The sequence below is a fragment of the Echeneis naucrates genome, chromosome 23 (genome assembly GCF_900963305.1).
Source record: "Echeneis naucrates chromosome 23, fEcheNa1.1, whole genome shotgun sequence".
NCBI lineage: Eukaryota > Metazoa > Chordata > Actinopteri > Carangiformes > Echeneidae > Echeneis > Echeneis naucrates.
Window position 1 is genome coordinate 12,308,258 of NC_042533.1, and position 13,923 is coordinate 12,322,180.

The following is a 13,923-nucleotide window of genomic DNA, read 5'->3' on the forward strand; positions in this document are numbered from 1 at the left end:
TCATTCAGTAACATCCTTATTTAGCATCGCTTTATTGCGTAACAACATTCTATTAATATAATCACAAGTGTGGAACAGTGTCTCTTATATCTAAGACGTTAACTGAGGCTCAGACCAAAAAATGTCTAGCTTAAAAACAAGTAAAAGTAGAAGGTCCCATGATAATCACGCAGTATTTTTCCATTTCATCCTGTTGGTCTTTTATTAGTGACTGTGTCTAGTTTATGCTGTGGGCCATAACAGCTTATTCACAATCATGGATTTAAAAAGCTTCTGAAAAGCAAGATTTTAAAGGAAATCAAGCACTTTTGGATCAGCCCCATAAAAGAGGGACAAAGGAAGCTCATATCCCAACATGCTCTGCTGAGAGAGTCAACATATAGAGAGTCACTGAGGTCACAGACGATCAGACTGCATCTCTTTAGCAGACTCTGCTGTGGTCCTAAGGGACCTGCTATCAGTATCATGATGCCCAAACACTGAGAGCCCATTAGGACACGAATGACCCCCTCCTCCGCCTCACTCCTGACTTACATCTCCCATGAGGTGAAGAGGAGGAGGAAGATTGGGGGAGGTTGAAGGATGGAATGCAGACACGCCACATCAGTGATTTTTGCAACATGTGTGTGCAAGCATCTCACCTCCATGGAGATCCGCCGGTGGACTCGGTTTCTTAGGCAGACACCAGTTGGAGACTGAACCTCGTCTGACGACGTCCCTGAAGCCTGATCGCTCTCCCCGTCTGATCCCATCTTCAAGTTTTCATGCACGATGTCTGAGGGAAGGATGTCATACTGTAACGTTGAAGTCTATGATTTATCATTTAAAACTATTATATTAACAATTCTTCAGATGTGAAAACACACTACAGTGCAGCTGTGAGAAGAGATGAGGACAAACAATAATTGTATCTTTTTCTTCAGCTTAGTACAACACAAAATAAAATGGCTGTGTTAGTTCCCTCCAGGTACAGGAGCTTCCTCCCTCAAGTAGGGTTTAGGGCAATTACTATTGCATGAGGGTAGTGGCTTACATCAGGCAATTACTACAGGCTTGTAGTAATTACCCCCCCACCCACCCTATAAGGGAAAAGGATGGATGGACGTTTATCATGCTGTTGTTTGTATTCTGTTTAGGTTGTTCTTCAGACCTATATCTGCTTGTATTTACACTGAAATGTTATTTATTACACTGTTATGTTACCTTGAAATCCAATCAAATCAAATTTATTTATATAGCACTAATTCCTAACAGAGCTACATCATGGCACAAAGGAAACAGCTCTGACTATACCTTAAATAATGGATTCATCTGTAGGTAAAATATAAAGGTTATATTTCGCATTGCATAAACTATTTCAATCAGTTCCTCTCAATGGTTTTCTTACAGCTGTTATCAGCAAATGAAACAAATATTCCCTGGAGTTAGGACAATGTTGGAGTTTGTTTTTTTTTTGTTTTTTTAGACATGTTTTCCAACATTTTCTTCAGATTATGAGGTCACTAGCTTGTACCCCATGAAAACCCAGACAAGAACAAACACTGATTTTATTTTCACTGAAAAAAGTAGCAAAATTACGATTATGTAATTTTTGTTGACTGTGTACCAAACAAACATGTTAATTGGTAGTTTGCATTATCTCTTTGGCACCACAACACCATAACCACAATGGTCTGTCACCTTGAACACCTTTAAATTTTGAACGTGACATTTCACACAATCACAAAATATTTGGAACTTTATAACTATCAATTTGAGTTGAAATTTGGGAAATGCTTAATCATCAACAGTGAAGAGCAATAGAATATCTTCAAACTGCACATCAACATGGGACAATGATTTGAAACCACTGCATTTTTATTTGTATTGCCCCATTACACTCTCCTACCTCCTCTCTCCCTCCCCTTTGGAGCCTTGTAACCCCTGGGCACAAATTTACCCCTCCAACATACACCACTTCCTCCACAGCACAGCAGGAGAGAACATAACCTTCTCCTCCAAATACACACACACACACATGCACATGCAGTGTTAATGAGTAGCTCTGGCTCAGCAGCTCTCTGTCATCAGTGTGTCAGCGCCTCCGTGCAGTCTGTCATCAGATGCAGAGGCACAGAGCAGAGAAATCTGTGTAGATGCAGACTATCTGTGCAGTAATTTCAAACTTGATCATCCTCTGATCTTCATATCAAAGATGATTAGTTACTAGAAAACAAGTATGAAGTTTTGCTCTCTCAATCTATTCCGTTCCCTTCATAAGGCGCTCCCTCATTACTCTGTGGTGCAGCCGCAACCAAAACACACACTATGGTTTTTGCAACAGATGGCCGCAGACACGCCAACATTCTGCAGCAGAGCCTGTCAAGATTATAGGAACTGCTGATCCAGTTTTAGAAACAAAGCATGTTGTTTTCAGGGTTTTCCTCTGGAGTCGGTCCCGTCTGTTGCACTATTGCATATCACTCTCTCTTTCACTCCAGACGATTGGTGTGAAACTTCTCTGCTCCTCCTCTGACTGACTTTACGTCAGTGGAAGAGCTTAACAAACTGCAGTAGAATTTTTAGGGTAATTAAGTTAAGAAGGAAAGAAAATTAACGAAAAGAAGACGTAGGACAAAGGCAGGAACATGAGATTGTGGCAAGGTTTCCAGAAGGAGATGGAGGGAGATGAGATCTCCCCCTTCCTATCCTCTCACTGGTCCACATTCCTCCCTTACTGGAAGATCTTCCTCATTTCTTCATCTGTTTTTTTTTTTTTTTTACTTTTGCTTTGACAATCATCTACTGTCATTCATCTCCTGAATACTCTTCCAAGAGGCTACATATATAGGCTGTGCAAACAAAGTGTTGTTAATGCACATACTCAACAGCACACATAAAACAAAGAAAGAGAGGCAGAGGCAGTGAGAAAGACACAGTGAGAGGCTATAGCAGCACAAAAAAAAACTTTGGTTCCATAGAAGAGGAGCTTGATAGCTGAAAGATCTGCCTCCTGATTTACTCTTGGGGACTCTGGGAACCACAAGTAAACATCCATCTAGAGAGCGAAGAGACCTCCTGGGACAATAAGGAATGATGACTTCTCTGAGATACCACTGAGCTTGATCACTTAGAGCTTTGTAGGTTAGGAGGCTTTTGAACTGTATTCTGAATAGACACATCACTGAATACACATCAATTGAATAGACACGTCAAATGTAATCCTCTTGCATTTATCATGATGTGCTCTGTTTTCCATATATGATTCCATAATTGATTTAGAGTCAGGATTTTTCAGTTTTAAATAAATCATGCAAGCTGATAGATCGTATATTGTAACTTTAACCATGTTAAAGTTGTGTTAAGCTACGAAAGGTGACAATTAATAACACATGCCATGTTAGCAGCTATTTCAGGCTGTGCTAAAGAGGAGCACTGTTTTGAGTTAAATGCTAACATTTACAAAGTGAGTTTAGTCTTTTTAAGCATCACTAAGCATCACTAGACAGGCATGTGGTGTTGTTTTCAGCCAATCAAAAGGTAAGTGTGCATACGTAAAGGTTCACCAAATCAATCTGCAGAAATCAGGTCTTATCCATGTTAAATAGTCAGATATTTTCAGTTCTTAATGATGCTGTGTTGTACTAATCAGACCGCAACAGAAGACATCAGTAGAGGAGGGGGACTTCTAACTCGGCCCAAGACACATAAGAATTCACAATGCTAAGAATGTATTCCAGACCACTACTGAATGTAACCAAAGATCAGATCTCAAATGCTTTCTAAAGCATCTTGGGTGGGTTTGTATCTGTAGTTGGAGCAGTCCACTGCCCTGAGAACAGGTCTGAACTGGGTCAATATCAGCAGTTTGACGCAGACCTCATTAGAATCCATCAACCCCAGTGAAGTGGCTTGTGTGACCCAGCCCTGTCCTCTGAACAGCAGACATGTTGACCTGTCACAGTATGAAACACACAACAATGTCAAGTGTCCCACTGAGCCATGACAGTGAGAGACAAGAGCAGGATCCTGACTGTGGAACACACAACATGTGGTGTGTTGATTGGCATAACTTCCATTACTGTTGGGCGAGTTTATGCGGTATACAGAAAACTGGCTCAATTTATAATATAAGGTTTGTCACTCATGTTACATGTTAATTTCTCATTCACACTATGTAGCTTGAATGCACGAACATCTAACCTTCACACAAGACTTCACAATATATATCCGAATGTTGCCCAAGCAACAGGAATATCAATTAAATACATACATAATGTTAGAGAGAGAATTATAGCTAATTTACTTGAAAGATAAGACAATAACATTTATATTTACCTTTCCTGACAATATGGATTAACTGCCTGACTTAATAGCAATGACACCAGTACCCCAAGAGGCAGAAAATAACAGCCCCAAATCATCTTCACAAAGCTGCCACTGAACACAACTTTAGTCCAGTGAAACATGTACATACTGCCTAATAAATGTAAACAGGTGATTTAGCCTATTAACTGTATCATGTTGTTTGCCTGTATAAAAATAGAGTTTATAATACATGCATGCTGTAAGCCCAAGTCCTCAGGATATTATATAACTTTTTTCAGAAAATTCCTCAATTTCACTGTCTTACTTTCTTCCTCCTAACCCAGTGTACAAACACAACAAACATGAACTTCACGGCTCACTTGCCATCTTATCTCCACTTTGAAAACTCTCTTCCCCTTTTCTGTCACTTCTCTCATTTTTTGACTCATTTCAAAACTTCCAGCCTTTCTTCCCACTTCCCTCTTTTTAACTCATTTCTTTTCCTCTGTTCTTGTTTTTCTCTCTTGTGAAGTTTTTGCAGGGAGTGTCTGACTCCCTCTCTTCAACACATTCCTTCACTACCTGCATCTTCTAACTTCTCCAAAGCTGATATATGATCTCATCTGTCCCACTTTCTTCTCCTTTCAACAACCTTTTTCTTTCTCATACCTCTGTTATCTCCTGCTGTTTTATAGCTTCATTATAGTCAACCAAAAGAATTCTTTTTCTCTTATTTGTACATCTATTCATATCATTCCTTCACTTTCTAACAGCCTGTGTCCTCTTTAAATCCCCAAAAGCTGATGTTTGTTCTTGCTACATCTTTTTCTTTAAACCCTGTTAATGCACCTCCTCTTTCTTCCTACAAAGACAAATTAATCTCCCTCTTTTCTTATCATTTCCACACATCCCTCTCTACTCATCAATTTGTGCTTCCATTTTTTGCTGTGTTTAGCAGCTTTGCTAATCAGCACACACGGTGAAGCAGCAATATGTGCTACATCCATGTCCCAATTAAATGTCCTGTTTTTAGATACACATCCCTAAAACTAGGTCAGGGTCCCATGCCTACACAAGTCCTCTGGTGACTCACCCATTTACAATCCATAGCTGAGAGGGGCACCCATCAGGGCCCACATATATAGTGATTGATCAATATGGTATCAATTGTTAGCAGATACTCTACACCGCAAAACTGGATGGTTTGAACAGATGCTGCCGGTTGCTGACCGCCACATGGAGAAATATCAGTCAAACAATGCTGAACGATGACAGAACATCTGTATGCTACAGTCAGGTGTGACTGATCATGCTGGCAGTGGAATTATTAAAGAATCAGCAATAAATATAGATATCCATCCCTTCATGTCAGTGCCCATCAGCAAAGACACTACAGCGACACTTTAATCGAAACATGCCAACATTGCTACAACGGAAACGGTAACATGCTAATGCCTACCATGTTCAACAGTTTCACAAATTATTTCACAAATTATTCAGCTCCAATCAGTGCTGGAAGAATCACATGACAACTTGATTACTAATTTCTATGAACCTTTCTTGATGTAAATGTGCAAAATTGGGACTTTATTGGCAAAATAGTATATTAATGTTTTATTTCTTTGGCCAAAATGTTGAAGAACAATTCTTCTCAAGAACATCTCTTGACTAAATATTCACCTGGCCGCCTGTAGGCTGGTAGATCTTGATACCCACAAGATGTTCCCATGTATCATCCCACACCCTCTGGGCTGTCCTGACCCTCAGCTTCAATCTGTTGCTGCTTTGAATCATCAGCATCGTCTTCCTCCCAGCCCAGAGGAGGAGTCTTGCTGTTATGGATAGAATGCAGTGAGTCACGTCACACAGGAACCTGTGTCATGTTTGACTGCATCCCCCATCCAGATTTCTCTTGGGTGAAAGCAGCCCTGCTGAGGGTGGAGAGAGACCGACTGCCTCACGGGAAAGACACCCTGTCACCCTGACCGAGAGCATGTAATAAGGAGGAGGACAGAAATCTCAGGACCATGACACGTTTCCTGTTTGTTTCCAGATGCCATCTGTTCTCCCTCCACTCGCTTCCTGCCACTTGTGTAAATGTTGTGCAAGTGAAAATGTGTACGTGTCTCACCCAGGCGACTGCCATTGCGTGGCATTGCCATGAAGGAGCCCAGGGTGCCTCCAATGACGCTGTGTGGGCGGCGGAGGGGGGGCTTCTTGAAGGAGCCGGTGTACTGGTGCAGGAAGGAGTGCATGCTGTGGGAGGTGGGGGGGCGGCCATTCCTCATGAAGGGCTCTGAAACACAAAACAAAAACTTTTGTGATTTCAATTTTTTTGTAAAGATTTTCAAAAACCAATTGAGGTCAAAACCAAGCACAGCGGCAAATATCAGCTCTCATCTCACCTATCACACAGAACTTTATCTGATATTTAAGTCAAAGTCCAGAAAGTTTGAAATCCAAGGAACTGTCTGAATTGGAGACCATCCCTTAACAATCACGATTCCAATCCTAACCTATTTGTCATTCAACAGGCCATGAGGGTGTGTCCATATGGTGTTTTATGCTGAGTGCCAGCATCTTTTTTTCCAATTATTCCCAGTGAGGACAGAGTGTATATAGTCACATGCCACCACCTTGGCAATTAAAAAAATAGAGAAGCTCGTTCTGGCCATGGCTGTCTACCAGGAGCTGTTGGACATATCGGACAGAAGCTATCACAACAGGGACATTGGTGGGAGCAGAGCAGATGGTTAGTGGTTAGTGGCTCTGCTTTTGTGAGGGACTGGATGATGACAGTGGTGTCTTATACAGATTGTGTAACACACATCCAATCTTCCTGCTGTCAGAGGGGCAAAAACAAATGTTGATAAAAAGCAAAGGGACAATATTTGTCCATCGCACAACAAAGGGGAAATGTTGTGATAAGATATTGTCATAGAAAAAAGCCAATGTGCAGTGCACAAGAGTAAAACTCAATACGGACACATGCCCCAAGTCTGTTCGACTTTGCTGCTTCATCTTTCTGCTCACTGCCTGTATTTTGTTGATCTGACCTTATAAACTTGGCTCTGACAGACTGTGCTCTGTTTCCACATGTCAGCTGCACCAATCGATACTATGCTGCCTTCAGGTGCTTGTCAGACATATCAGAATTGCATGTTGAATGATCTTAACAAGAAGGTAAAAATGTCAGGGCTGCAGTATGCTGGCAGCTCACCCGGTAGCACACATACCACAGAGGACACATGGCTAGGTGTAGTTTTCCTGTGGTGAGCTTTTCAACAGCCGGTTTGGGTAGTGAAAAAATTACAAAGTTGTTTCTTAGATTTCAATTATAGATCTATAAAAACACTACTTCATTTGAACATCTCTTATCAAACTCTTTCAGTGTGGAGTCTGATTGAACCATTCAACCAAATTCAAATTTTATAACATACTGTATCTCAAGCCATTGTGCAGGATCAGGCAAATACCTTACTGTATTAAAAACCAAACTGTTTCCTATAAACAGCAGCACATGGAGACAGTGAAATAGCAGAACTCCCTCTTTTATCAGTATTTTGGGCATTTATGCCTTTACTACATTACAGCAGAATCAGACTCAAAGCTGAGCCTGAGCTGAGGTATGAGCCTCTGGGAAACAGCGGTAAACACTAGCAATGAAAGTTATGCCTATCTGTTAATAGGAAGAAACTTCAGAGAGGAGAGGAGGGGGGTGCCTGTAAATAGTTGTATGTACTGCTGACTGATAGTATGCGTGAAAATACTGACAAATAATAATGACTAATAAAAAGGAATAATCAATGGTGCAGTTGTAGATGAGGATACTAGCTGGAGCATGGCTCAATCTCAAGCAAAATAGTTTGCCAACAGCTCCACAGCTCACTAACATGTTGAAGTATGTGCAGCCTGTAGCTACACATCTAGTGGACACATATGACTGTAATAACAATCTTTACATCAAACTCAGGAACAAAGTAAGTAAGAATTCTACACAAATCCAGAACCGTTCCTTTAAAAGGAGTAATCTTCTTCTGGTCTCTCTGCCTGTGTGGCCTCACTGTGTAGCTTTGTGGTTATTTTCTCGTGACCTGCTGCCTGACTGTGGTCTTTGTTGAGTCTGAGATTGGGAAACATACTGTAAAAGATGGATGCGTGTGGCAGTTCATTCTGGCAGCTGTCAATCACATGTGATGATCAATCACTTCCTTGTGTCTGTCACAACAGCTGCTCATTGGAGTCACACTGAAATTTGGTGCCAACTGACACAACACTACACAACAGACAAGTTAAGAAAAGTGTGAATTCTTCCCCCTCTATTCAACCCTGTCTCTTCTGCTGTCTGAGAGAGAGAGAGTGCGTGTGCGTGTGTGTGCATGCGAGATCGAGTATCTCTCTTTCTTCTGTTACACAACTTGATAGAGAGCTACTCACTGGAAGTCCATTACAGCTGCTGCTGACACACAAGCTGAATCGTCTCTCTCTTCATCAGCCTGAGCAATTCATAATTTAAACTACCCCCGAGAGTTGTGTGTGTGTGTCTGTGTGTAATTCAGCTTCCTGGTGACAGACATGTTCAGGAAGATATTGAGGAGGAAGTTTCCTTCCCCAGGTCCACTGTGTTTCAGATTGTCTAGAAAACTTTTTACTACTTTTTTTGCTGCTTCAGTGGGAGAAAAAATGTGTAGTGCTGTGGTAAGGCGGGTATTTCTCATGCAAAACAAACCTCTTGTAGTTACAGTTAATTAAAAGAGAAATTGGAAGCAGTTGATAATCAACCAGTGCCCCTGAATAAGAGATGGTCTTTTTAAAGTTAGACTTCCACCTGATTCCCAGATTTCTTTGAACAAGTCACAACAAAACACCAACAATTCAGCTTTTAACTAAACTCATACAGCTCAACAAATACAAACACTGACCATTGTCCTTGGTGCCACCATCCTCCATGGTCATCTGTTCGGCCAGTTCAGACAGGGATTCATCGATGGTCTGACTGGGGCGGAGAGTTAATGACAGACGCTTCTTAATCCTCTTCATCTTCTCCATAGCAGGGTGGTGCACTACCTGTGGGACACAGAGACATGCACAGTCAGCACTATTATAGTCACGAAGAAAGATCCACAAAACGAAAAATGCCCAGGATTGTTTTGTTTCCCTGTTTTGTTTTTTTTTTTTTGTTTGTTTGTTTTTTCGGACCTGACTGGAGTTGTGAAGCTCAGACTGTTTACATAATCATGTTTTGACTTCAGTCATTAAACTTTGAGGGGAACGCATGTTTTCAAAGTTATGTTTGAGCAGGAAGTCGTTATTGCAGAGGTAAGACAGTGTATGTGTGTGTGTATGCGCACCCAGGGTGGTGGGGGATTCCTGAGGCCTCTGCACAGCCAAAACTGTCTCAACTCATGAATAACATAAAGCTGCTTTTAATCCAATATTCATTGACTCTGCAAACAGTAAATGAATAAACCATGAATGGAGCATGAATAATGGATGAACACTACCGACTTAAATACAGCTGTTTTCACTTACACCCACGTTCACACATTTATACGGGGGAGACTAATGAAGAGAAATCAACAGAAAACACAAACGACCACAGGCGTTCCAGACGAGTGCGTTTGTGTGGACAAAGCAGTCCTCCAGGTCACAGGAAACACCTTGTTCAGAATGCCTAGGCCAGTCCCTGCTCATTGTGTTGCTGTGTTAACGCCCCATGTCAGTGTGTGTGCATAAATGCTATGTGAATGTGTGGAGGAAATGCAGTGAGGAAGCTGCAGCCGAAAGGCCCCGCCTGTCTCTACTGACCCTCATTGCAAAATAAGATGACGTGTCGTCGCCATATCTCCCTCTCACTTTTCATCTTTCTCTCTTTCTCTCAAGGTTGTTAGCTTCCATTATACCAATGAGACACCATCTGCCTGGCTGCATGCACATACACACACCTTTAGCAATTTATCATTTACAGCACTTCATCAATCAGTATCGAGGTGTATGACCACAATTTTACACCCGCATAGACCCACACAACCACAACCTGGCTAATTCTGTACAAGACAGCACACACATTAAAGCAAACAATATTTGCAAGTTTGTGTGTGTGTGTCGACAAGACCTTTGTTTGCACTCGGGTGACTGCAGTTGCTCTAATTAAAGCCCAATGGGCTGTCAGGGGAGGAATTTTTTTTATTAAAATATTTCACAAGTTTAAATAGGTCTGTAGGTGACTCCTCTCAGACAGGGTCAAAACTTCACACAGCCAATGGAGAAATTAAGAAAAAATACCAACATAAATTAGACAAAAAAAAAATAAATTGTAGGTATTTGGTCGGCTGGAGTTGCATGTAAATGAAGTTGGAACAGTAGAGCTTGTTTTTAATGCTCCGCAGTTTAAGAAATGCTTCAAAGTGTAATAAGGCTCCTTGCCTCAATTATAAAAAGGAACTACTGCAGGTTAATTTTAAAGTTAACTGATAACAATAATATTAGATGTTACTGATTATACCTTAGCTTGATTTTATAACTAAGATATGTCTAATTACTGAAAAGATTTATTAAAAAAACATTTAGGCTAGCGAGACCTCTGGTTATTTATGGTGATGAATAAATCCTTTAACTGTTTTGACGCTGCAGTGCAACAGAAACTGAGAATAAGTGTTCAGACAAGAACATACACTACTGGCTAATAACATTATATTAAACTTTTTTGTGGATAATATATCGATTTAATAAAGGTGGAGCTTCTTTAATTACGTGCTTTGCTCACTGCTATGAAACCGAGCTGCTGCATATGTGAAACTCCTGCACAAAATCTGGCCAGCTGGTTCTGAAGACTATATTAAAAAAAGGTGGTATTAGAAATAAACTTCCATTCGAGTACAACAATACATGAGTGAAACATCAAAAATATTGAACATTCAAGGCAAATTCAGAATATATTCTGCCTTAGAGCTTGAAAATCACTCATACCTGAAATATAGAATAAAATGAAATGTAAAATATAATAACATTATGTTACTATCAGCACACTGCCTCACACCATAGTATCATATGTCATGAGCCTTGTTGATTTTTAATAGAAGAACCTCTGTGCAATTATAAACGTTAAATATTGGAAGGTTGACATATTTCTGTGTTTAAACATCTAAACTACACATTTGCGCAAGGTGTTGGACTGTTTAAATCTCCCCTGGTGAAAAAATAAAGACTATATCTCTCGCCCATATCTATTGTTGTATCAGGTAAGTCACAATAAGTCACAGAATCACAGGTATCTGCTCAAAAACACGGCAAATCTCAAAGCCACCCAGCTGAACAGAAGCTCTGACTGTGACTACCTGTGAGAGACTCAATGATGACTTTTCCTTTCGTTTATGATTTCAAAATGGCTTGGCTTTTTTCTAACTATTTTCCACTCTCTCAGTCTGCAAGTGGCATGGTGTATGTGCTAAGCTGCACGATAACCTCTGTGTAGTTAGCCCACTTTTGGAGGGGAAATGTGTCATGCCGGCCCTGGTGGCCCTGTCTGTATGAGGATCTGATGACCCGACATACACACACGCAGACACATACACATACATGCGTACACACAAAGCGCTATCAGACAGTCCACTGATGGAAAAAAATAAGACATAAAAATGTACTTAATGAGGCTAAAAATCCTGCTTGTAAAAGTCTCAAAACAAATATAAAATGACTTCATTGGAAACGGTCTCTCTCACACACATAGACACACAAACACGCACGCACTGTATGAGATAAATGCTCTTTGTCTCCTTTACAGAGGAGTGTAACAGAGCAGGGTTTTATCTCTGCAGCAAACCAAAACAAAGAGGCTCATGTGATGTGTGCATGCATGAATCAGAGTGTGTGTGTGTGTGTGTGTGTGTGTGTATGTGTTGGGAATGCAGCATCTGGCACACATGAATGTGCGCCAATGTGTGTGTGTGTGTGTGTGTGTGTGTGTGTGTGTGTGTGTGTGTGTGCGTGTGCGTGTGAGGGGGGAATTCAACATAAAAGGCATCACCAATAACAGTGACACATAGTGTCACACTCCCTTTCTCACTCTCCTTCATCATCAGCATATACACAACTTCTATTACACACATTTTGACCCAGATTCCTCAAACCTCCTTACTCCATCACTCCTCTGGGTGCCCTCCTGGATGCCTCCCAAATGAATTGTGGGTATTTTGGAGGAGGGAACTTCAAAGGGTGACCAAAGGGGGGGGGGACAACAGGCAACAGGGCCTAATTAAAAGGCTAATGATTTTTTACACATAGACAGAAAGACACACACACACACACCTCTTTTTTATTTGCCTTCCTTTCTTTCACATGCCCTCTTCTTCTACCCCCTTCATTCCAAACTCCAATATCAGAGTGAGGTAATGAGAAGGAAAATGTGGCTTTGTGTAAATCTCTGAGATGTGGGTGAGGTTGTGAATGTGAATGTGAGGAGGATGAAGAATAGTGGGAGGAGGAAGAAGAAGAGGAAGACGAAACAAGGAGGAAGAGAGGGAAAAAGGGATAGAAAATGAGTTTATTTCTGTGAGCTGAGCCATAATGGAGTCTTTGTGTTAGGTTGAAAGCCATGAAATCACCCGAGTGACTGTGGGCACATACAGTAATGCTGAGACAGAGGTGGTGGTCCTGCCAAACACTCCCTCCAATATCAGCAGCTAGATCTAGTGTTTATGACAGATTTGGGGATTAGAAGATTAAATTCTGCAGCTGGTCAATATAATTATTGACCACCAGATTAAAAACATTGTAAAGCAAGTACACCGCTAATTCATCCAATTAAGTTTAGTCACCGCAAGTCTCCTGAATCTTATATGTAAGTGTGTGTTAGGGAGACTATATCTGGGAGGCTGGAGGCAATGCCCACGAATTGCCATGTCTCCGATTCACGCCTGCACCTCCGTCTTGGGTCACCATGTACATATTCAAATGATAAAATCCAGCCTGATGACGTATGTGTTATGTCTACAACAAAACACAGACGTGGCAGTCCAATGGTTATCCACTGTGTGCACCTTTAAATGACGTTCATCATCAGTGATGCAACCAAAAGAATTAAGTTGCAATTCATTTGGCAACAACATTTTAACAGTGTAAAGGTTCCCTGTCAAGTGTTTTTTTTTTTTTTTTTTAAATCAGTCTATCAAAGGTTTCACAGTATTTAACATTCCTATAAGTGTCATTAACAGGTGAGTGCCAGCAAGGACCAGGAATAGACGACTGGAGATAATGAACAACTTAAAAATAATCAGCTTTGAATGCTTTAAGAGGCATTCAAACACTTCAAACATGAATGAAGCAATATTTGTTCCTTAAATCAACTCCATTTATAGAAGAAAAATTTCGCTTTGGTTTACTTTTGGTAAATCAGACATTCAGATATCTCTAATGCCAGGATCGAACACTGATGTCACTATAAATAAGCAACACATGCACCTTAGTTTAAAAAAATATCCACTGGTGTTTATAAAGCTGACACAATCGGAGCAAGAGTCTTCTCAGATGGAAAACAACAGTTACTGTTGTTAAAACCATTGACCCACTCATATGAGAGTCAAAAACACTTTTACAAGTCATAAATTTCTGTTTAGGACAAAGCCCACAGGAAAAATG

The 13,923-nt window shown here is 40.7% G+C and overlaps 1 protein-coding gene across 1 annotated transcript in view; it reads right to left on the reverse strand.

The window, feature by feature from the left end:
* The window catches only part of cdk17 (cyclin dependent kinase 17), a 34,722-nt gene that overhangs the window by 7,964 nt on the left and 12,835 nt on the right, over positions 1-13,923 (reverse strand). The window contains exons 2-4 of the mRNA XM_029495024.1: positions 9,210-9,354; positions 6,419-6,583; positions 642-775 (exon numbers count right to left, since the gene is read on the reverse strand). Coding sequence (XP_029350884.1) covers positions 642-775; positions 6,419-6,583; positions 9,210-9,336 — 426 coding nt within the window. The 5' untranslated portion in view covers positions 9,337-9,354. The remainder of the gene's footprint in view (positions 1-641; positions 776-6,418; positions 6,584-9,209; positions 9,355-13,923) is intronic.